Source organism: Macrobrachium nipponense, chromosome 13, assembly GCF_015104395.2.
Source record: "Macrobrachium nipponense isolate FS-2020 chromosome 13, ASM1510439v2, whole genome shotgun sequence".
Lineage (NCBI taxonomy): Eukaryota > Metazoa > Arthropoda > Malacostraca > Decapoda > Palaemonidae > Macrobrachium > Macrobrachium nipponense.
In genome coordinates, this window is record NC_087206.1 from 55,773,367 (window position 1) to 55,795,815 (window position 22,449).

General features: G+C 37.7%; 1 protein-coding gene across 1 annotated transcript; it reads right to left on the minus strand.

Annotated features, from left to right (window-relative positions):
• Positions 1–7,170: 7,170 nt before the first annotated feature.
• On the minus strand, positions 7,171–8,175 carry LOC135225324 (uncharacterized). The gene has a single exon (XM_064264656.1). The coding sequence runs from the start codon at positions 8,173–8,175 to the stop codon at positions 7,171–7,173; it is 1,005 nt and encodes a 334-aa protein (XP_064120726.1).
• Between the last annotated feature and the right edge of the window lie 14,274 nt (positions 8,176–22,449).

A 22,449-nucleotide genomic window follows, 5' to 3' on the forward strand; every position in this document is an offset into this window, starting at 1 on the left:
TAATTAGTCTGAAATATCATCGTTTAGAATGCTTTTGAATTTTTGCCGTGATATCTCAGCAGCTTTTCTCAGTGGACGTTTTCTAGAAACGTCCATGCCTGGAATCTCTTCTTTCGATGCTACAGCATCCTCATCATCATCATCTGATGCTACAGCATCCTCATCAGACTCCTTCCTCAAGAGTGGTATTAAAGAAGTAACATGCCTTTTAGTTATTTCATGGGTTTTACCCTTCAGAACTTTTGCAGCAGTTAGCTCTCCGTTGATATTCTTGAAAACTTCTTTGACAATTCCCATAGGATAATTAACAGGTTTATATCCATCATCCTTAATCAACACAATATCGCCGATACTGATTTGTTTATGGTTTACAGGAGCATATCTATCCTTCTTATCAGTAGCTTGTTTAATTAAAGTGTTCATGAATTCCCCATGATAGATTTCCAGCAAGTTAGTTCTAACATGTTTCAGCTTCTCATAAGATGTTTTAATTTAATGTACAACTTCAAAATCAACCTGAAAATCCTCATCAGAATCAGGGTCAGCTTGTAATGCAGGAATAATATTCAAAGAGACCAATGAATATCCATGAATAAGTTCCTCAGGCGTTATAGGGGTTGGTACATTATTAGAACAATCTCTTAATGCTTCTTTGAATGCAATAGGCCTTCTATTGATCAAATGTACAGCATGACAATCAAGATATTCAAAATCCCTAAATTCAATGACATTATTTCTGATTGACTTCCGTATCATATGCTTGGTCATTTTGACTACGCTCTCAACCAATCCTCCAAGCTGACTGCAGCCCTTATAGTACTGCTGAAAATGGACTTTCTCAACATTATTATCAGTTAAATACTGAACAGTCTCAGCATCCTTCAGGAAATCCTGAAAAATATTGGCTCCTGCTACTATTTGCGTACCCAAATCACCTACTATAAACTGAGGGACTCCATATTCAAAAGAATGCAGTGACAAAGCACGCAAAAATTCTTCAACTGCCATATCTATACAGATCTTAAGATTAACTGCTCGTGCGAACATGCATGGAATAACAAGGATCCAAACCTTGACTTTATCTTTCCCTTGTCTCACATAAAATGGACCACAATAATCAAGGTATACATTACCAAAAAGTTTATCAGATGGACTCAATCTAAATTCCCTATAGGCTGATTGATTAAGTTTGACAGGTCTTTGGTTTTATCTCCGGCATACAACACATTCCTTCAGAATCCTCTTAACTGTAGAGAAGAATTTTGGTATCCAGAATTTCCTAAGTAATTCTGTCAAAAGGGCATAGCAACCAGCATGTTTCAAAAGCAAATGTTCATCCAATATAATAAGTTTTGTTAGAGTACTCTCTCTTGATAAAAGAATAGGATAAGTTTGGTTGGTTACACTGCACTTCTCATTAAATTTACAATTCACTCTTATTAAATTATGAGTGTCTAGATACAAATTCAACTGTGATATCAAATTAGGCATAGCCATCTTGGTTTTAGAGTTACTACTTAAATAATCAATAACATCTGGAAAATTTATTTGTTGATCCCTAGAGATGATTTGGGTCAAAGCCTTAGAGCGGAGGTCCTTCTTATCAAAGCCATGTGGACTGGTTTATAAACGCCCTTTGCCCAATCGATCCCAGCTTTCCAGAACTTTCGCAAGTATAGATATCAACTTATCCATATTTGAGTATCTAGAGGTATTAAGTGCTCTAGTTTTACAGTTTGGCTTTCTTTTATACTGGTTGATGCACTATATGCCTCAATGGTTTCTAAATTCTCGACCATTGATACCTTAAAACATAAAATGTCACTTTTACTAGCTTGATCGAGATCACGTATATTCGGACCCTTATGGTAATTAGACTTCATTAAACTTTTGAATGACAGACATCGTGTAATTTTGTCAGCTGGGTTGTCTATTCCACTCACGAATGAGAATCCAACACTTCTCCCCTCACATAGCTTTGTTATATGATTCAGTTTGTTCATTACGAACACTGACCTTTTCTGCATTTTATCAAACTTATGAGAAAAGGACTTAAGCCACGACAGAGCAACAAAACTATCTGAGAATAGCCCCTAGTCAACTATTTTGATGGGCACCAGGCACTGTGTGCCACTCAGTTCATTATAGGTATCCAACAAAACCTCTGTACCCAAACATATAGCCTGTAATTCGGATGAAGGAATGGAAGTTTTTCAATGCAATTTGGAATCCAATGAGTGTTTTTCGCTAATACAAAGCTTCTTTCACCACCTCTCATATTGCATAAATATACAACTCCTCCATAAACTCTTTTGCTTGCATCAACATAAGCCTCAAGTTTATATTCATCTGTCCTTTCACCAACACATCTCTGAAGCTCAAAAACAGGAGCAGAATTTACTTGGTTTGCAATATTTCTCCATTCCTTTTGTTGAAAGCCTCTAAGTTGTGGATCCCATCCGAGCGTTCTCGCACATTGTAAGTCCTGCATAAAAAGTCTAGCTCTGTTAAGAAGAGGACCATTTATGTTGAAAACATAATTAGATGCAATGGATCGCAAAATTTCCCTCTTTGTAGTAGCCTTTTCATCAAGGCACAAGTTCCTGGTTGAAATTGTATCACTCCTACGATTCCAGATCATCCCAAGTAATTTCACCTCCATCTCAGATTTCTTGCATCCTACATGCGATTGCATATTTTCTTCATCAATTTTATCTTGTAGCACATAATCATTAGAAAACATCTGCTGTAGTTCAATTTTGTAAGGACCAAAATACCCTGTAAAATCTCATACATCCAATTCAAGGCTTCGGATGATTCACAAGTAAATCCACCATTGTCCATATAGAAGAGCTGATACATTATCCATTTTGCATTTCTTAGTCTAGGATTATCATTCTTGCTATCCAGTACTAAAATTTTGAAAAGAGCCAACATCAAAATTGTAGAACTGCATCGAAGTCCAAAAGGAAGACGAACATTTTTGTAAGCAATTATAGAGAAATCCCCTCTCTTAACATTCTTATACCACAAAAATAGTAACTTCTGCTGATCAAGCTCACTGAGTGCTATTTGATTGAATGCTTTCTTAATATCGAAGATCAGTAATTTAGATCGGAATCTCAAATGAAGCATTGCAGACGTTATCTTCTGATTGAGTGGGCCAGCATATACATAGCCTGATTATGATTGACCGTCATCACACTGGACCTGCTAGGTTCACAAACATTGGACAGGAAAACAACTCTGCATTTTGTTGTTTCCCGATCCAGTCTAAAAACTCCCATGTGTGCTAAAAAACTGCACTCAGGATGCTCATCCATGTACCTTTCTAGATTTGGTATTGTTTCAATTATTCCAAGTTTTTCTTGTTCTTTAAAATTTTCATTCATAAGTTCCAAATTTGCCTTGTTCCTTTGTACTTTTCTCGTGTTGGATCTTAATACTGCCTTTGCAAGGTCGAAATTCCGTCCAAGCAAATGACAGCTCTTTTCATTCCATAGAAGAGGCATCTTTAGCCTTCCTTCCTCGTTTCTCCTTGCGTTATCAAGGGTAAACTTAATCACATTTCCATTACAATCTGACATAAAGTTTCCATCTTCATGGTCTGGTTCACAAATAGATTTCTCATACACAGACCGCAGCATCTCATCAGTTGCATGTCTCAGCTCTGATTCTTCAATCATACCTTTTTCATTTAGAATAGCGAAGTTAGCTTGAGCCTCCACCTCGCATTCCAAACTTAAGCCACTTGGCTCACCCATAGAACTACCAAATCCAATATACTGGCAGCATTCATCTATGCCATCAAATACCTAGGATTTGTTTCCATTTAACTCACATGTTTCCTCATAATCGGCAACAGAGCAGGAATGCTCTGAACACCGAGAACAAGAAAAATCCTTTGAAAGATAAGGTAGATTCTGTTGCATAATCTTGACATTACCCATTAACATCACTCCTGCCGCCGATCCCAAATAAACAGATGGGTGATCATTGCCAAATTTTACAGAAAAATCCAATAAACAATGGGCGTCATTTGTACCAAGTATCAAGTCAATGTCCTTTATTTTATCACTACCATCAGTCAAATATTTATCAGCTAATTTGAAGCCTTTTTTGGCAAAGGCCCTGGCCACTTCTGAAATTCCTGGCAATGACAAATTTATATCTATGCTTGGTACACACAATGCATGTATTACACAAGCCTTATCATCAAAGTTGCACTTTAATTCAACTATCTTGGATTTATACTTCTTACTTGAATTAAAACCATTGACTGTTAAAGAGACATTATCTTCTAACACTTTCAACCTATTATCACATGCAAGTTTTTCAGTTACAAAACTGGTCTGACAGCCACTGTCCTTCAAACCTCTAACAAGGGCTCCATTCAACATTTCACAGGTAAAAGTTGGCAAAACAGAGGCGCCATCAGAGGTATGCAAAGCCTTAGTTATAATCATCATATCACTTGAGGTTTCCCTGTGTTTTGATATACCTGCTTTTACTTCCTTGTCACCTCTCCCAGTCACTTGTAGTTTTTCATCATGAGATTTTTCACCTTGATGATCACACAAAAATGAAAAGTGCCAACCCTTACAAAAATAGCATTTCTTAAAGAATTTAAACTTGCATTTGTCAGTGGTATGTCCATTGTTAGCACATTTCTTGCAACCATTAAGTTCTTCCAAGCGTCTCAGCTTATGCTCTGGTTCTTTATATTTTATACACTTGTGAGTTGCATGGTTTTCCTGGCAAAGAGTGCACCTTTTCCTCGGAGAAGCGGCGTCAGCAGTACTAATTCTGTTAGTTTCATTATCCTCATATTTAACATTAACTGCAAGTGATGTAGAAGATTTTCCTCCTTGTCTCCCCCTTTCATTAAACTTTCTTGTGACGTCCATATAACGTTCAGATGCTTCAAAGAATTTTTCCTTTATCTCCTCAAGTGATGGACGTACATGATTAGTCACATTTACAAGCTGAGCTTTAAAGGACTCATTCATGCCTTGCCAGATGAAATACTGCAAAATATCATCTACTTTGATTTCCAATGTAGAAAAAGTTTCAGTTACATTAGTAATTTTTCCAATATAGGAAAAAGGATCAGTACCGTACTCAGGCTTCATTTCACTTAATTGCTTAATTACATTGAATTTCTGCAGCGAACGAGAAGCCAGTGCTTCTTTATAAAAAGCTTTAAAAAAGCAATTTCTTTCTTAGCATTCAGTAGAAGTCTGCTTTGAAATTTCAAGATTCTCGAGCAAAATCGAGGCTCTGCCTGATACCTGTTGCTTGAGAAGTAATAGTTTATCCCTCTCAGTGTAAGAATATGTGGCAATAGCCGATTCAAACTCAACAAGAAATATTTCAACATTTTCACTTTCGGTGCTAGCGTAAATCGGAAGTGGAACTACATGACTCTTCAAAAGACTTCTTTCGGTCTCAGAATCCTTGGCCTCAGGCTTAGAATCCATCAATTTCAAAACAGCAAAACAGGTATTTAATTTATCTGAGTAATCATCACAAGACTGCAATTCTAATAAGAACTCCTCCTCATTTTTCCCGTCTCCATACAAAGACTTCTGGATTACAGTATTAAGACTGTTCAACTGATCACTGTACGAAACCAGTTTAATTTGAACAGCCTTGCACTCAGTTTTATTCATACTCGTAAATTTATCATGTTGATTAAACAACCGCGTTACTTGGCCACGAATATATTTTCGAGTCTTTAATTCTACACTCATTTCAATAAGATTTAAAGGATAGACCATGGACCCACAAACAAACGAAACCCCAACCCGGAAGCTAACCAGACAGCAAAAACAGCACCTTATTTATCCCCCACGTTGGGTGCCATCTCGAAAAATTTAATACGTAATTGGAAAATTAATACAAACAGTAATTTTCTTATTTTAATGAAACCTTCAACTAAGAAATTGAATAAGATATAATAAAAGGGTTTCATGTATAGCTGCTCAAATTAAAACCAATGCTGTTGTTGCTGCTGTCGAAGATGATCGCCTTAAATGGAGGTCAAAGCGATGGTCAAGCATCTCCAACTTCCAATTACCATTCTCAAGAACCCCTAGACAAATATAAAATACCAAATACCAGTTACACTTCAAATGGTAATTTAAACTATCGAAATCACTGTTAAATTATTTAAACACAAGAATGCCATTCAAATATATGTATTGCATCAATAATGGATTTCACTTAACACTATCAAATAATAATTACCTAAAGGCAATGGTCCACTTTGCGTATTAAGTATATTACTTGTGTACAACAAGCCAAATTTACAGTAAGGCCAAACGAATAACCACCTAAGTAGTAAAAACAACGAATGTAAGTAAACGACTAATTAACATAAAAGTGGCAAATGAGAAGATACCAAAATATGATACAACACTTAAATTATCTAACCAGCACAAAGTAACTGAAGATAAAATGAATCTCTTAACTATGACTGGGAAATTATAATAAGGCAATCCCATAAAAATTTTGAATGATATAAATATTATCCAAGGGTATATTTATTTGTGGGGGCTAAAAAGCAAAGCAAGAGACTTTCATTATTAAATGAACTATGGATTGTAAATCATAAAATTTAAATGACCTTTAAAAATGATGACGTACCTCACAACCCATACTGTCCGTGTATGCTGTTTGTAAATGCAACAAATCACAATTGCTGTGCTGGCTCTTGATAAGGCTTCCAAGTATAGAAGGTAACGTAAGATGCGGATCCATGGTACCAATCACTTATTTTTTCACCGTGACGATAAAGAGGTAAGTAAATCCAAAGTTGTCACTGGTGAAAATGGCTAAGAACTACATTCATTTTCATTAAAAGCCGTCCACTTCTCCTTTCTGTAAGAAATGTATAACGAGCAGCAAATCTCTTCAACGACCCAAACCATCTTAATTTTTAACAGGTTATTAAGGAATTGTCATCATTTTATGTAAACAAAAAATATTTAAATACTAAGAATGCAAGTTAAAAATAAAACAATCATTTACAAACTTACCAAATTACCATATTAAAAAAAAGAAACAGAAAACAAAAAATAACTTATTGTTATTTTTTCAACACTCCCGGGGAAGAAATCAAATTTTACATCAGAATTATGTAAATTTGATCAAATAAAGAAAATATAATTAGTCTGAAATATCATCGTTTAGAATGCTTTTGAATTTTTGCCGTGATATCTCAGCAGCTTTTCTCAGTGGACGTTTTCTAGAAACGTCCATGCCTGGAATCTCTTCTTTCGATGCTTCAGCATCCTCATCATCATCATCTGATGCTACAGCATCCTCATCAGACTCCTTCCTCAAGAGTGGTATTAAAGAAGTAACTTGCCTTTTAGTTATTTCATGGGTTTTACCCTTCAGAACTTTTGCAGCAGTTACCTCTCCGTTGATATTCTTGAAAACTTCTTTGACAATTCCCATAGGATAATTAAAAGGTTTATATCCATCATCCTTAATCAGCACAATATCGCCGATACTGATTTGTTTATGGTTTACAGGAGCATATCTATCCTTCTTATCAGTAGCTTGTTTAATTAAAGTCTTCATGAAATCCCGATGATAGATTTCCAGCAAGTTAGTTCTAACATGTTTCAGCTTCTTATAAGATGCTTTAATTTTATGTACAACATCAAAATCAACCTGAAAATCCTCATCAGAATCAGGGTCAGCTTGTAATGCAGGAATATTATTCAAAGAGACCAATGAATATCCATGAATAAGTTCCTCTGGCGTTATAGGGGTTGGTACATTATTAGAACAATCTCTTAATGCTTCTTTGAAGGCAATAGGCCTTCTGTTGATCAAATGTACAGCATGACAAACAAGATATTCAAAATCCCTAAATTCAATGACATTATTTCTGATTGACTTCCGTATCATGTGCTTGGTCATTTTGACTACGCTCTCAACCAATCCTCCAAGCTGACTGCAGCCCTTATAGTACTGCTGAAAATGGACTTTCTCAGCATTATTATCAGTTAAATACTGAACAGTCTCAGCATCCTTCAGGAAATCCTGAACAATATTGGCTCCTGCTACTATTTGCGTACCCAAATCACTTACTATAAACCGAGGGACTCCATATTCAAAAGAATGCAGTGACAAAGCACGCAAAAATTCTTCAACTGTCATATCCATACAGATCTTAAGATTAACTGCTCGTGCGAACATGCATGAAATAACAAGGATCCCAACCTTAACTTTATCTTTCCCTTGTCTCACATAAAATGGACCACAATAATCAAGGTATACATTACCAAAAAGTTTATCAGATGGACTCAATCTAAATTCCCTATAGGCTGATTGATTAAGTTTGACAGGTCTTTGGTTATATCTCCGGCATACAACACATTCCTTCAGAATCCTCTTAACTGTAGAGAAGAATTTTGGTATCCAGAATTTCCTACGTAATTCTGTCAAAAGGGCATAGCAACCAGCATGTTTCAAAAGCAAATGTTCATCCAATATAATAAGTTTTGTTAGAGTACTCTCTCTTGATAAAAGAATAATATAAGTTTGGTTGGTTACACTGCTCTTCTCATTAAATTTACAATTCACTCTTATTAAATTATGAGTGTCTGGATACAAATTCAACTTTGATATCAAATTAGGCATAGCCTTCTTGGTTTTAGAGTTACTACTTAAATAGTCAATAACATCTGGAAAATTTATTTGTTGATCCTTAGAGATGATTTGAGTCAAAGCCTTAGAGCGGAGGTCCTTCTTATCAAAGCCATGTGACTCGTTTATTTTATTCTTGCTGAATCTGCAGCGTTCTAGATGCCCCAGTCTTCCAGTAATATATATATATATATATATATATATATATATATAACATATATATATAATATACACACACATATATATATTCATATATAATAATATATATATATATATATATATATATATATATATATATATATATATATATATCAATAGAGGGATCCACAGTAATATCCTTGTTTATCTAGATATAGTATATTTATGGAAATATATACAAAGCTTAAAGCTTTCGTCCATCCTCCTGTGGACTTGATCACTAAGCAGGAGGATGGAGGAAAGCTTTAAACTTTGTATATATTTCCAAATATATATCTAGATAAACAAGGATATTACTGTGGATCCCTCTATTGATATCTTAGAAGCACGATACAGTGTTTTTATTTTGCATATGTATATATATATATATATATATATATATATATATATATATATATATATATATATATATATATATATATATATATATATATATATATATATATATATATATATATATATAATATATATATATATATATATATATATATATATATATATATATATATATATATATATATATAAAGGTATAAGCCACGAAGGAAAGATAAACAACGGGGATTCTACAAGATCTTTCGACTCAACATCCTTTACTTAGCAGACAAACTGACTTACATGAGAAATTCAGAATACAGGATAGGTTGTATAAGTGACAGATAGATATTATAAGGAGATTAGTACTTAGAATCCAGCACACCTGGAGAATGAGTGACCTTTCCAAACAAGCATAAACATGGGTACAATTTAAGAACAAAATGATGAAGTCCAACTGCTCAAACACAGGTACGAGACAATTGAAGAATTATACATGGCGACAGCTGACCACATTCAGATCTTTGGTAAACAAAAACTTATTCACAAAACATATTAAACATACATATACAAAGAAAATATCTCTAAGGCAACTAATTTGTATTTAAGTCTGTAATCATATCTTTGAGGTCATTTTTAAACATGTTACAAATATAATGGTCTAAATGAAACAGGCCACGACTGATATTAAAATTACAATGGGAAGTAAGTTATATTATGGCAGATTCTAAAAGATTTCGGGATAAGACATCTTTTGATCCTGCAATTACTGAACCACTCCAATTTATCTGCAGGTTGTTTTAACTTAAATGAATGAATATTGCATTAGTTGTTTGCCCAGTTTTGACAGAATATTTATGCTGTTTTAATCTTACTTCTAAGCCCTTGCTCGACTGTTGCTTCCCCAGGGGCCATTTTTTTAACATTCCTTTTAGTGTGTTATTATAGGAATAAACAAGGTTGACCTTAAAGTCTTTTAACAATGATTTAATGGTTTCAAATCTGTAAAATAAGGCAAACTGAGAATATTCTTAGAATTTTCTTTCTCCGTGTTGCTTACACTATAAAACTTTTTGTGGGCTTTATTATAGCAGATATCTAATATATGTGAAGGATAACATCAATCTTTCCCTATTTTTCTTATGTATTCAATTTCTTGATCCAAATATTGGGGACTGACAATGCGCAATGCTCATAAAAACATAGAAGAAAAAATTGATATTTTGATGTTAAGATGGTGGCCTGAATAGAAATGAACATAAGTTAAGTTGTTGGTTGGTTTCCTATAAATACTGAATTTACATTGAAATGGTTCTCTATGCATCAAAACATATAAGAAAGGGAGGCAGTTGTCTTTTTCCAATTCTAGAGTAAACTTAATTGATGGTACCTGATTATCTAATTTAGAGAGTAAATCATTTACATCAATACCAGCAGGCAGAACGCTAAAATATCATCAACATATCTATTCTACTTTACGGGAATATAAATGATATTAGGTAAAAAGTGTTTTTCAAGAATTCCATGTACAAGTTTGAGAGGAGTGGTGATAAAGGGTTGCCCATTGCCATGCCAAATATTTATTGATAAAATTCACTATTGAATATAAACTTACAATCACAAATGCACAACCTAGTGAGTGAAATAATGAGACTTACAGGTAGATGTAATTCATGCTGAGTTAGTTCATCACTAAGATATTCTAAAATTTTTAGTAAAAAGAGAACATACATCAAAACTAACGAATCTATCAGTGGGGCAAAGAGTAATTTTGTTTAATTTATCAACTAAATCTAGAGAATTATATATATGAGAATCAGAGATGGAATTCTTTGAAAAACGCTTTTTACCTAATATCATTTATATTTTAACTGTTCTGCCGGTTGGTATTGATGTAAATGATTTACTATCTAAATTAAATAACCAGGTACCGTCGATTAAGTTTACTCTAGAATTGGAAAAAGACAACTGCCTCCCTTTCTTATATGTTTTGATGCATAGAGAACCATTTCAATGTAAATTCAGTATTTATAGGAAACCAACCAACAACTTAACTTATGCTCATTTCTATTCAGGCCACCATCTTAACATCAAAATATCAATTTTTTCTTCTGTGTTTTTATGAGCATTGCGCATTGTCAGTCCCCAATATTTGGATCAAGAAATTGAATACATAAGAAAAATAGGGAAAGATTGATGTTATCCTTCACATATATTAGATATCTGCTATAATAAAGCCCACAAAAAGTTTTATAGTGTAAGCAACACGGAGAAAGAAAATTCTAAGAATATTCTCAGTTTGCCTTATTTTACAGATTTGAAACCATTAAATCATTGTTAAAAGACTTTAATGTCAACCTTGTTTATTCCTATAATAACACACTAAAAGGAATGTTAAAAAAATGGCCCCTGGGGAAGCAACAGTCGAGCAAGGGCTTAGAAGTAAGATTAAAACAGCATAAATATTCTGTCAAAACTGGGCAAACAACTAATGCAATATTCATTCATTTAAGTTAAAACAACCTGCAGATAAATTGGAGTGGTTCAGTAATTGCAAGATCAAAAGATGTCTTATCCCGAAATCTTTTAGAATCTGCCATAATATAACTTACTTCCCATTGTAATTTTAATATCAGTCGTGGCCTGTTTCATTTAGACCATTATATTTGTAACATGTTTAAAAATGACCTCAAAGATATGATTACAGACTTAAATACAAATTAGTTGCCTTAGAGATATTTTCTTTGTATATGTATGTTTAATATGTTTTGTGAATAAGTTTTTGTTTACCAAAGATCTGAATGTGGTCAGCTGTCGCCATGTATAATTCTTCAATTGTCTCGTACAAGTGTTTGAGCAGTTGAACTTCATCATTTTGTTCTTAAATTGTACCCATGTTTATGCTTGTTTGGAAAGGTCACTCATTCTCCAGGTGTGCTGGATTCTAAGTACTAATCTCCTTATAATATCTATCTGTCACTTATACAACCTATCCTGTATTCTGAATTTCTCATGTAAGTCAGTTCTTCTGCTAAGTAAAGGACGTTGAGTCGAAAGATCTTGCAGAAACCCCGTCGTTTATCTTTCCTTCGTGGCTTATACCTTTATTTATGGATTTATCACGTTGGAAACTTTCGTGATTCAGTTTTATTATATATATATATATATATATATATATATATATATATATATATATATATATATATATATAGCTATATAATCAACAAAGCTAGAACTGCAAAGATGGAAAAAGAGACTTGCCCGGCAGAGTAAAACTGAATGAATAAAAATGAAAGGCAAAATAAAGTTTGGAAATTATTTGAATTATTGTTATGCGGAAGGTATTGTACAAATAAAAATGGATAGAATTGTGGACATCTATAATATATGTCGAGAAGTGTTTCTCTTTTCCTTATGAACAGAAAAAGGAGGTACAAGAGAACAGAATGAGTTTTATATACACTGGCAACAAAGACATTAAAAACAAATTAGACTTAGCAAAAAAAAACGTAAACCGCATTTGCTCCAACTATACTCTGTTTTTTTTTCATCTGTCCATCTGCCTATGGTGTTTGTGTATGGCAACACTGCGTCCCGGTAAATAGTTACGCTGTGTGAAAGTGTTAGGTTAAATAAAAGGATATCTGGGTGTACATTTGCAACTGAAAAGTGTTTTGATAATTTACTGTAAGCGAATTACACCGTTAATATTCGAAATAGGATATTATTATAAACGTTGAATGTAAGCTAAATGTAACTATCTAAAGCCCGGGACGCAGTGTTACCATACAAAAACACCACAGGCGGATGGACAGATGAAAAAAAACAGAGTATAGGTATCCATATTAGTGATTAAAGGATTATATTTCTGATTGGGTTCGATTTCTAAGACTGTAAATGAATCTTCATTTTATAGACTGGCTTATAAATTACAGAAGACTTGAGCATTTCTGTATTCCAACGTGAAATGCCATACAGTATACCAATTATGGCATGAGGCGCGATTTCACTGCCTCGTTAACTTGTCTGTAACGAGAATTTACTCTTTTTGCCCAATACCGCTCATCTACACATTATAGAATTTCTGAATCCTCGTGAAAAGAGGAAACTTCTTTGTACGTGTCCATTTTTTCATAAATCTTTTGGTTTTCGAGTAAATTCACGTTAAAGTTTTTACTTGTCACCAGCGTGTACCAATTTTTTATGTTTAAGTACAATTTCCAGAAAAATTGTTACGGATACAGAAATATGTACTCAAGCAAAAAAGATTCTAAATTCTATTGGAAAAAAATGCATTTGCCATGGTAATTAGAAGAGGAGCTACGGTCAATGGAATGGGGTCGGGTCATGTTCGCCTGGTGGCCATGTTGATGACGTCATGCCCACCACTGAGGTTTTGTAAGTATCGCTTTTCTGAGACTCTTTGGCCATGTAGAAACAAAATATATCCTCAAACCTTTTGCACTCATTTGGGTAAATAAATCCTGTCCTGGCTCTTGGACTATGTGACTTCGACCATCAACAGATGGTCTCTTGTTTGTCCCTTTTTCATAGGTTGTATTTCAACAGTCGGTGAACAGCAGCACCAACTGCAGTAAATGTGTCTCACAGTCGAACTTCTCAGTCCCGAAGACCTTTATTCCTTACATCGTTGGACTGTGGAACTTCAGCAGTTCAAGCAAACATGCAATACATTACTACCCCTAATACTATTCTTTTTGCATTTTAATATTTTAATATTTATTAGTAAATTTTTTAAAAAACCGATCTCTTCTTTCTGTATTTCCTTCTACATCCTCTCTCTTCTTCCTAACCATATTCTTTGGAAGCTTGAATTTCAAGCCAATGGTCCCTGCGGACTAGCTCCATATGAATACGTTTCATCTACTGAATATTCTATGGGGGGAATTGATGAATTGGTTACATTTGACAACATTCTCAAGGGTTTCTTGTGTATGTGAGAAGAGAGAGGGAGAGAGAGAGAGAGCGAGAGAGAGAGAGAGAAAGAGAGAGCGGCTGGTTGTTTCGTCTGTTGTCTTGTTGGGTTGTTTGCGTTCATCGGAAGAGATAGGAAGGTTCTTGGATGTTTTGCATATTTATTATATTGAAGGGTCTTGGATGTTTCGCATATTTATTATATTATATTTCTATGTTTATTATTATTGTTAAGATATTATGGGGAAGTTCTGTGCCTGTTGTTTTTCTCTTTTTTGAGAGAGAGGGAGAACGGGAGAGAGAGAGTGTGTAAATGATGGATGGGTGGTTGACGAGTGAACTGCTTGTTTGGCGGGCGTTTTGGCTTGCTGAAGGGCTCGGTCGCTGAGCATTCAGAGTTATTCAAGAGTGATCAGTCAATGGAGACATTCAGAGTGAATGCAGTCGTCTGTGTGCATTTCACATAAGTTTTGGTAATCGAGTTCTGTCGTGCTTGTGTCCATCTGTGGTTGTCGAGTTGGTGAGCGATTTGCCGTGTCTGATGCTTGTGAATTGGTGTGTGGTCTTGGTGCTTGTTTGGTGTTCTTTTTGTTGGTATTCAGTGGTTTGTTGGTGACAGTTGGTTGGGTGTTTGGCAGTTTGCTAGTGGCAGTGGAGTTTGTTTTTCAACGGCCATACTGTGTTGAAAGCACAGCTTCTTTTAGTGTGTTATTATAGGAATAAACAAGGTTGACCTTAAAGTCTTTTAACAATGATTTAATGGTTTCAAATCTGTAAAATAAGGCAAACTGAGAATATTCTTAGAATTTTCTTTCTCCGTGTTGCTTACACTATAAAACTTTTTGTGGGCTTTATTATAGCAGATATCTAATATATGTGAAGGATAACATCAATCTTTCCCTATTTTTCTTATGTATTCAATTTCTTGATCCAAATATTGGGGACTGACAATGCGCAATGCTCATAAAAACATAGAAGAAAAAATTGATATTTTGATGTTATAAAGTTTCCTGGTGAGTAAATGTGTTCGAGATTTAGTTTTTTGCTTTGCTGAACCAAGTGTCCTTTTAGTAATTAAAGTAATGTAAAAGGGAAAGTGTGGCTGGGGGATTTTTGCCAGGGTTGCTTGCTTGCTTAGCTTGTGATCCTGCCACATAATGTTTTTGGTGCCCGAACAGGGACTGCTGGTGTGGCTGTAACAGGACAACTGGGACAACGAGGTCGGTATGATTGCTGAAGAGGTAAAGATGGAAGGGTTGGACGAGATTAGGAGGCTTAGGGAGGAACTGCGGTAGGCAAAGGAAGCTAGGGAAAGGATGGAAGTGGAGAATGAGAGGCCGAGATTGAGTGTGAGAAGCAAAAGAGGGAGTTGGAAGTGTTGAGAGGGATGATGAGGAGTGCAGAAGAGGAAATGAAAGAGGAAGTGAAAGGGGCTGAAGAGCGAATGATTTAGAAAATGGATGAGAAGCTGGAGTTGGTGATTACTGTGCAGGAAATGTTTAAGGGACTTCTTGGAGAGGGGGCTGTTGGAGGTAGGCTTCCTGGGTCTGGTGATGGGCTTGAAGCGATGAAAAAGGTGAGAAGGTGAGCTGATGAGAGTACGAGTGAAGAGGGTGATGTGTTTGTGATAAGTGAGGAGAAGAAGGGAAAGTCTCAGTACAAGGATAGAACTGAGGGCAAGGGTAAGAAGGGAACTGAGAAGAAGAATAAGACTAAAGGGAACAAGATTGGTAAGGATGATGGACAGGACGAGACAAGGACTGAGGACGTTGGGAAAAGGGCTGAGAGTAAGGGACAGGCTGAGAGTGATTCTGATAGTGGTAGGTGGGAACAAGTAGGCAAGAAGAAGGAGGTAGGAAGGGCGTGGCTAAGAGTATGGATGTGAGTATGGAAGTGTATTCGCTGTATTCGGAAGAGGTTAAGAGGGGTCAGGATGGAAGTAGTGGAAGTGAGAGTGAGCAAGATATACGAAAGGCTGTGTATATGAGAGAGGTACCCCGAGGTGCATGACACGAGGAATATGGTAATAGGGATATAGGGGACTTTTTTAAGGAATATGAGAAACATGGTGCAGCAAAGTATGGGGATAATAGGAGAGTTTGGGTCAGGGAGTTAGGGGAATTTTTGATAATATTTGTTGAGTATATATAGGATAACGATGAGTGTAGGGGATGTGTCGTACGAGAGTGTTAAGACTAGGATTATGAAGCAGGCTAGGAGGCCAGGTGTAGGAGGAAGAATGATTTTGAGGAGGCCAGAATGAATGTTAGTGAGTCGGTGTTGATGTATGTATGCCGGTTGGAGACATCAGCTAGGAAAAAGTTTGGGGATGAGGGAGTAAATGAGTGCAAGGAGTTAATGAGGAAGTTGTTAGTGACTGTGCCTGAGAGTGTGCGAGTTTATAAATTTGAAAGGTAAGGAGAAAGTAAGATGAACGAATGAGAGGTTGACATGGAATGATATCTTGGAGATAGTTGGGGATTACAAATTAAATAGGTGCATGAAAGAGAGCAGAAATGTCAGCGTCAAGATTGGAGCAAATGAGTGTATGCCTGAGTTTAGGAGTTATAGGAAGGCAGTTTTAGAGGGGCCTAGGCGAATGGCAGAGCAAGTGGTTGATAGGAGCGTCAGGGCCAGTAACATAAGTACGGTGAACCCTGAGAGAGATAGGAGTGCGAGTGTCAGAAGGTTAGGGTCAGTCAGCCGTGAGCGGGAGCAGAAGTGTTATGGATATGGGAAACCAGGGCAAAAGAAGAATGAATGTCGGTGGGCGCTAAGAGCTTATTTTGTGTGTGGGAAGACAGGACATTTAGTTAGTGAGTGTCAGAGAAATAGGGAAAATTAAATGTTTAGATGTGGGCAGTCAGGTCATGTAGCTAATGGATGTAAGGGTACCCATGTGAATGTGGTTTAAGGCAACTGTGGAAAGAATGGGCATTATGCTAGGATGTGTAAGGAACAGCATGCAAAGTGTGCTGAATGTGAAGTGGAAGGTCATGTGGTGAGTGTGTGCTGGCAAAAGAGGATGAATCAGGCTGGGAATTCAGGATACTAGATGTTAAGGGGATTCAGTTGGGGGGTACTCTAGTGTGCAGGCAGTAAGGGTGATGCATGTGTGGGAAGGATTGCTGCATGAGGAAGGGTTTGAGGATAGATCTCATGAATGCATGAGTGTGAAGGTAAGATGCAAGGGGGTGTGTTTGGTTGCTTTGATTGATACTGGCTGCGGAGCCAACTTTCTCTTTAAGAATGGATGTGATAAGTTGCGGAGTAGGTGTGAGGTTAGAAAATTTAAAGGGGAGGTATGAGGAATAGGGAATTTAGGTATGCCTGTGGTGGGAATGTTGCATGGAAGGATAGAAATCGAGGGGATAGTGATGGATGAAAGTGACTCTTGTGTGGTCGAGGAAATGAATGATCAGTATGATAAGTTGTTAGGGTATAGGTTCTTGAAGGAGTGTGGGATGGTGGTCCATCCGAGTGTGAGCATGATTGAGTTACAGATGAAAGGGGATGTACATAGGGAGTTGTACTTGATAGGGATGGAGGGGTAGACAGTAAGGTATGGTTGTAAAAGACAGTGTGAAAAAGCCGCATGATGTCGGGGAAGTTGTTAGTGTGAAAGTTGCGTGGCTGGGTAGTCTTGGGATTGCCAGTGGTGAGAAGTGTGAAAATGTGCTTGAAGGTGTGGATGCGAGCAAGTTGGTAAGAACGAATGTGCATGTGTACGACGGGGTCATAGACATGGAGAATCCTCAGGTTTTTGTGGTGTTGTTGCTGAGTGCATGGAAGAAGCAAGTGCGTGAGGGTGATTGTGTAGGGTTGCTATACACGTTGGTGAATGCTGACGACAAAAGGTATGTTAGGGTGCAACGGGTGATGACAGGTAGTGTGAAAGAAGGTGATAGTTGGAAGTATGATGAGTTGAGAGAAAGAGTTAGGGTGGATGAAATTGTTAGTGATGGCGGATGTTGTGGAATAGGCTGAGTGTGTTAGCCATAGAGACGAGGATTTTGGGGGGTCTAAGCTTATGGAATTTAAAATAGTTCTGGAAGACGATACTCCCATATATCAACGTCCCCAACACTTTTCCACGCCTATTGCACGAGAGATTGAGGGGCAATGTGAGGAGCTTGAGAGAGTACGAGTGATAGAGAAGAGTGAGAGTGGCTGGAATAGCCCCATAGTCCATTTACGAAAGCCGGATGGAAGTTTGTGGATATGTGTGGATTACAGAAGGGTGAATGAAGTGACTGGGAAGGAGCTATTCCTGAAGAATGCAGTGTCTGATTGTGTGTACAAGATGCATGGGATGTGGGTGTTTACCAAATTAGACCTGGTAAGGGGCTTTTATCAGATGCCTCTTGAGAAAGGGAGCAGGCCTGTAACAGCTTTTTCGTAAAAGGTTGAGTTTTGGGTTGGCTAATGTGCCTGCTGCCTTCCAGAGGGCAATGAATGTAGTTTTGGCTGGGTTTCATAGGAAGAAGGTGACTGTGTTTATAGATGATATTTTGATTGCGAGTGAAACCGTTGAAGAGAATATGGAGTTGCCTGAGAGGGTGCTGGAGCATTTGGAAGAAGTTGGAGTGAAAGTGAAGCTTGAGAAGTGTATATGGTTAGCCAGGGAGGTGGGATTTCTTGGACATATGGTGAGTGCAGGTGGTGTAAGGAAAAGTGGAAAGTTTGTGCAAAAAGTAAGAGAATTTCCATGTCCCTGGACTCTTCATGAGTTGAAAAGTTTTTTGGGTTTGATTGAGTATGAAAGGAAGTTTGTTAGGGACTGTTCAGGATAGGAAATTTCTGACTGAATGGACAGGGAAGAAAAATTGCACCAAGTTGAAGAGGGATGGGTGAATGGTGAGAGTGCTTGAGAAATTGAAAGAGGTGGCTGCAAGGGATGTCACCTTGGCTTTCCTGGATTATGGCTAGGATGCGAGTAGGCATGAGTTCTACACAGGTGCTTCTGAGTTTAGTATGGGGGGATGTTTAGTGATGTTTAGTGCAGTTGCAAGAGGTGAATGGAGAAGAGCAATTGATAGTGATAGTGTATGTAAGCAAAGCCTTTAATAAAGTGGAGCAAAAGTTCTCGGTAGCTGAGAGAGAGCTTGTGGCTATAAGGTTCTGTGTGAAAGCATTGAAATTGTTTTTGTATCGGGTAAGATTTGTTATACGGACGGACCGTCAGCCGTTAGTGTATATGATTAAGAAAGAACATGTGAATGCTAGGGTTGCGAGGACGATTGAGGATTTGAGTGAGTTTAACTTTAGGTAGAGTATGCATGTACTGGGGAGTAGGAATGTGGTTGCGGATGCGATGTCGAGGATGCATGGTAAAGGTGAAGATCCCATGAAAAGCAACTGGGATCCCAATAGAGTGCCTGAGGGTTTGGTTGTAGGAGAGAGGTTTGTGGGGGACGACAGAGTTTGTGAGTGTTTGTTTTTGGCATTGAAAGATTTGGAGAGTAAGGATCTGGTTGAGGGAGTGCCTGAGAACGCAAATGAGCTGCGAGTAAGGTTGATGAGTGACGTGCAAAAGGAAGGGGGATGTACGGAGGAACAAGGTGGGGGAGAGATGTATCACAGTTGTTGTTGGCGGTAGGGGAGTTGTTTGGGGTTGAAGTGTTTTTGTATTTTGGGTGGGACTGACCATTTGAGTATAGAGGGAAGCTAACAGCAGATAGTGAGCATGGGATTTTTAGAATTCAGTATGAGGAATACAGTTGTAGTTGGTTAGTCAGAAAAGGGGATTGTGAGGGGGATTTAAATCAGAAGTATGAAAGTGGGAAAATAACTGAGGAGGAATGTTGGGAGGATGCTTGTGGAAGGATGATCAAGTAGATGTGACAGTGAATGTGCATATGCATGGAACCCAAGGGAAAATGGTGACGTTTGTCAGAGTGAATGATAGTGGGTACTGTAGTTTAGTTGATACGGGGGGCGCAGGTTTCCCTAGTGAGTGGGTCAGTAGTAAATGAGATTGAGAGATGCAATTGGGGAGTGAAAAGGCAATGTACAAGTGTAAGAATACATAGGTTAGGACAGGGAAGTGTTTTTGTATGGGAAGAGGTACAGCTGAAGGTTAGGTTAGGGGAGTTGGATATGGTACATAACTTTATAGTCATGGGGGAAGATGATATGCTGGCTTGTTTTTTAATAGGGATAGATTTTTTGAGGATGCATGATGTGTGTAGACATAGGGAATGGGGTTCTAAGAAAGGGGGGTAGTAAGATAGCAAGGATTCAAGATAGCAGTGTGTTTGTGGCAAACTTTGTGGATATGATTGATGCTGCTAGGAGTGAGAATGATTTGTTGAGCGAGGGAGAGATTGAGGAAACGCAAGATAGGAGCTTGGAGATGAATAAGTTGCGAGAATACATTTTGGGAGGAGTGCGTGTGGAAGATTGCCAGTGTGAGTTAGAGGTATACAAGAGGTTTGCAAGACAGTTTGTAGTGTGCAAAAATGTAGTGTATTTTTTGCACCAGGGAGAGATGCATGATAAGGGAGTGTATGTGCCGGTGTTACCCAGTGACTCAGCCATGAGTATGTGCCAGTTGGTCCGTGATCGGTTTGGGCACATTGGGAAGAATAAGTTGTGGGAATGCATGAGAGAGAGACTATTTGTGCCTGGGCCAGTAAGATTTGTGTGGATGTGGCTGATACACATGTGAAGAATGTCAGAGGGGGAAAGTATCAGAGTGTGCATGCGAGTCCACCCGTGTTGTGACAGCAGATAAAAGAACCGTTTGAAATGCTTGTGATTGACTGTTTCTTTGCCAATGACTGCGAGAGGGCATGTGGGAATGATTGTGATGGTGGACCATATGAGCAAATTTGCATATGCAATCCCATTCAAGAATAAGAGGAATGAGACTGTCTCACGAATGGTGAGCCAAGTGATGTTGCCGATGTGTGTGTAAGCCTGTGAGAATGTTATTGAGGAATAATGGGCCTGAGTTTGTGGGACGGGAATTTGAGGAAATGCTGAGGGAATGGGGTATTGTATATCTATTCTACTCCATATATGCCCAGTGCAAATGGTTTGGCTGAAAGGACTGTTAGGGCATTGATTGAGATTTTGCGAATGATGAGTAAGTGTGATAATGATTGTGATATGCATGTTGGGTGTGCGGTGTGGGTGTACAATGCCACGTTGAAAAAGAGTATAGGTATGTCACCCTGTAAGTATATGTTGAATTTTGAGAGAATTATTAGGCCAGGGTTGGGGTTATCAGAGAGTGATCGGTATGTGTGGAAGAGAGCAAGTGGGAGGTTTGAAAGTTTTAGGGTTGGAGATTAAATGTTGAAAGAGGTGATTTGGAGGGGAAGAATGAATGTGAGTAAGGCAAGGGAAAAGTTTGAGGGGCCTTTTGAGGTTTTGGAAGTGGGATCAAGTGGGTTAAGTTATGTTTTGGGGAAGTTGTGAATGGATGGGGGTACGGATGAGGTCAGGGTACATCATAATCAGCTCAGCAGGTGGAGGAATGTGCCACAGTATGTCTGTGAGAATGCGATGAGTGAGTGGTTGAAAGTGAATAAATATAAGCTGAGCATCAGTGAGCAAATGGATTTGTGGGATCAGCAGTTAGTATTGGTTGAGTATGGAAGAAAGTGGAAGAAGGTAAGAAAAGGGAATGAAAGGGAAAGGTGAGGAATGCATGATAAAGGGGTTAGTGTTACGGTAGAGATGGTTGATGGAGTGTGCAACACAGATAAACCTGGGGAGGGACTGGATGAAACTTACAGAGTGTTTGGGTTTGAGTTGACAGAGTTTAGCAAGATTTTTGACGGGAGGGGAACCAAGTGGTAGGGAAGTGGTTAGTGGTATGAATGAGTCTCTTCAGGAGTTTGGCAGGGATATGAATGAGGTGAGTGATTTGGTGGCAAAGATATGGGAGATAATAGGGTGAGAGTTAGAAGGGGTAAATAAGATAGTGAATGGGATTTTTGAGGACAATAGCAAGGGAGATAGTGTAAGTTTGAATGAAAGTAGTACGGAAGAAGTGAATGACGATGTGACTGAGAGAGTGTATGAGGGGCCTTGAACAAGATCCAGAGGGCCAGCATCTGAACATCCCTGGGTTTTAAGGAGGGCTATTTAGTGTGGATGTTGTGAGTGTGTGAAAGGATGCTGTCAAATGTAACAGGGGAGGAAATATGGGGGAACTGATGTATTGGTTGCATTTGACAACATTCTCAAGGATTGCTTGTGTGTGGTGTGTGTGTGTGTGTGTGTATGAGAGAGAGAGAGAGAGGGAGAGAGAGAGAGAGAGAGAGAGGAAGTGAGAGCGACTGGTTGTTTAGTTGGTTGTCTTGTTGGGTTGTTTGCATTCGTCAGAAG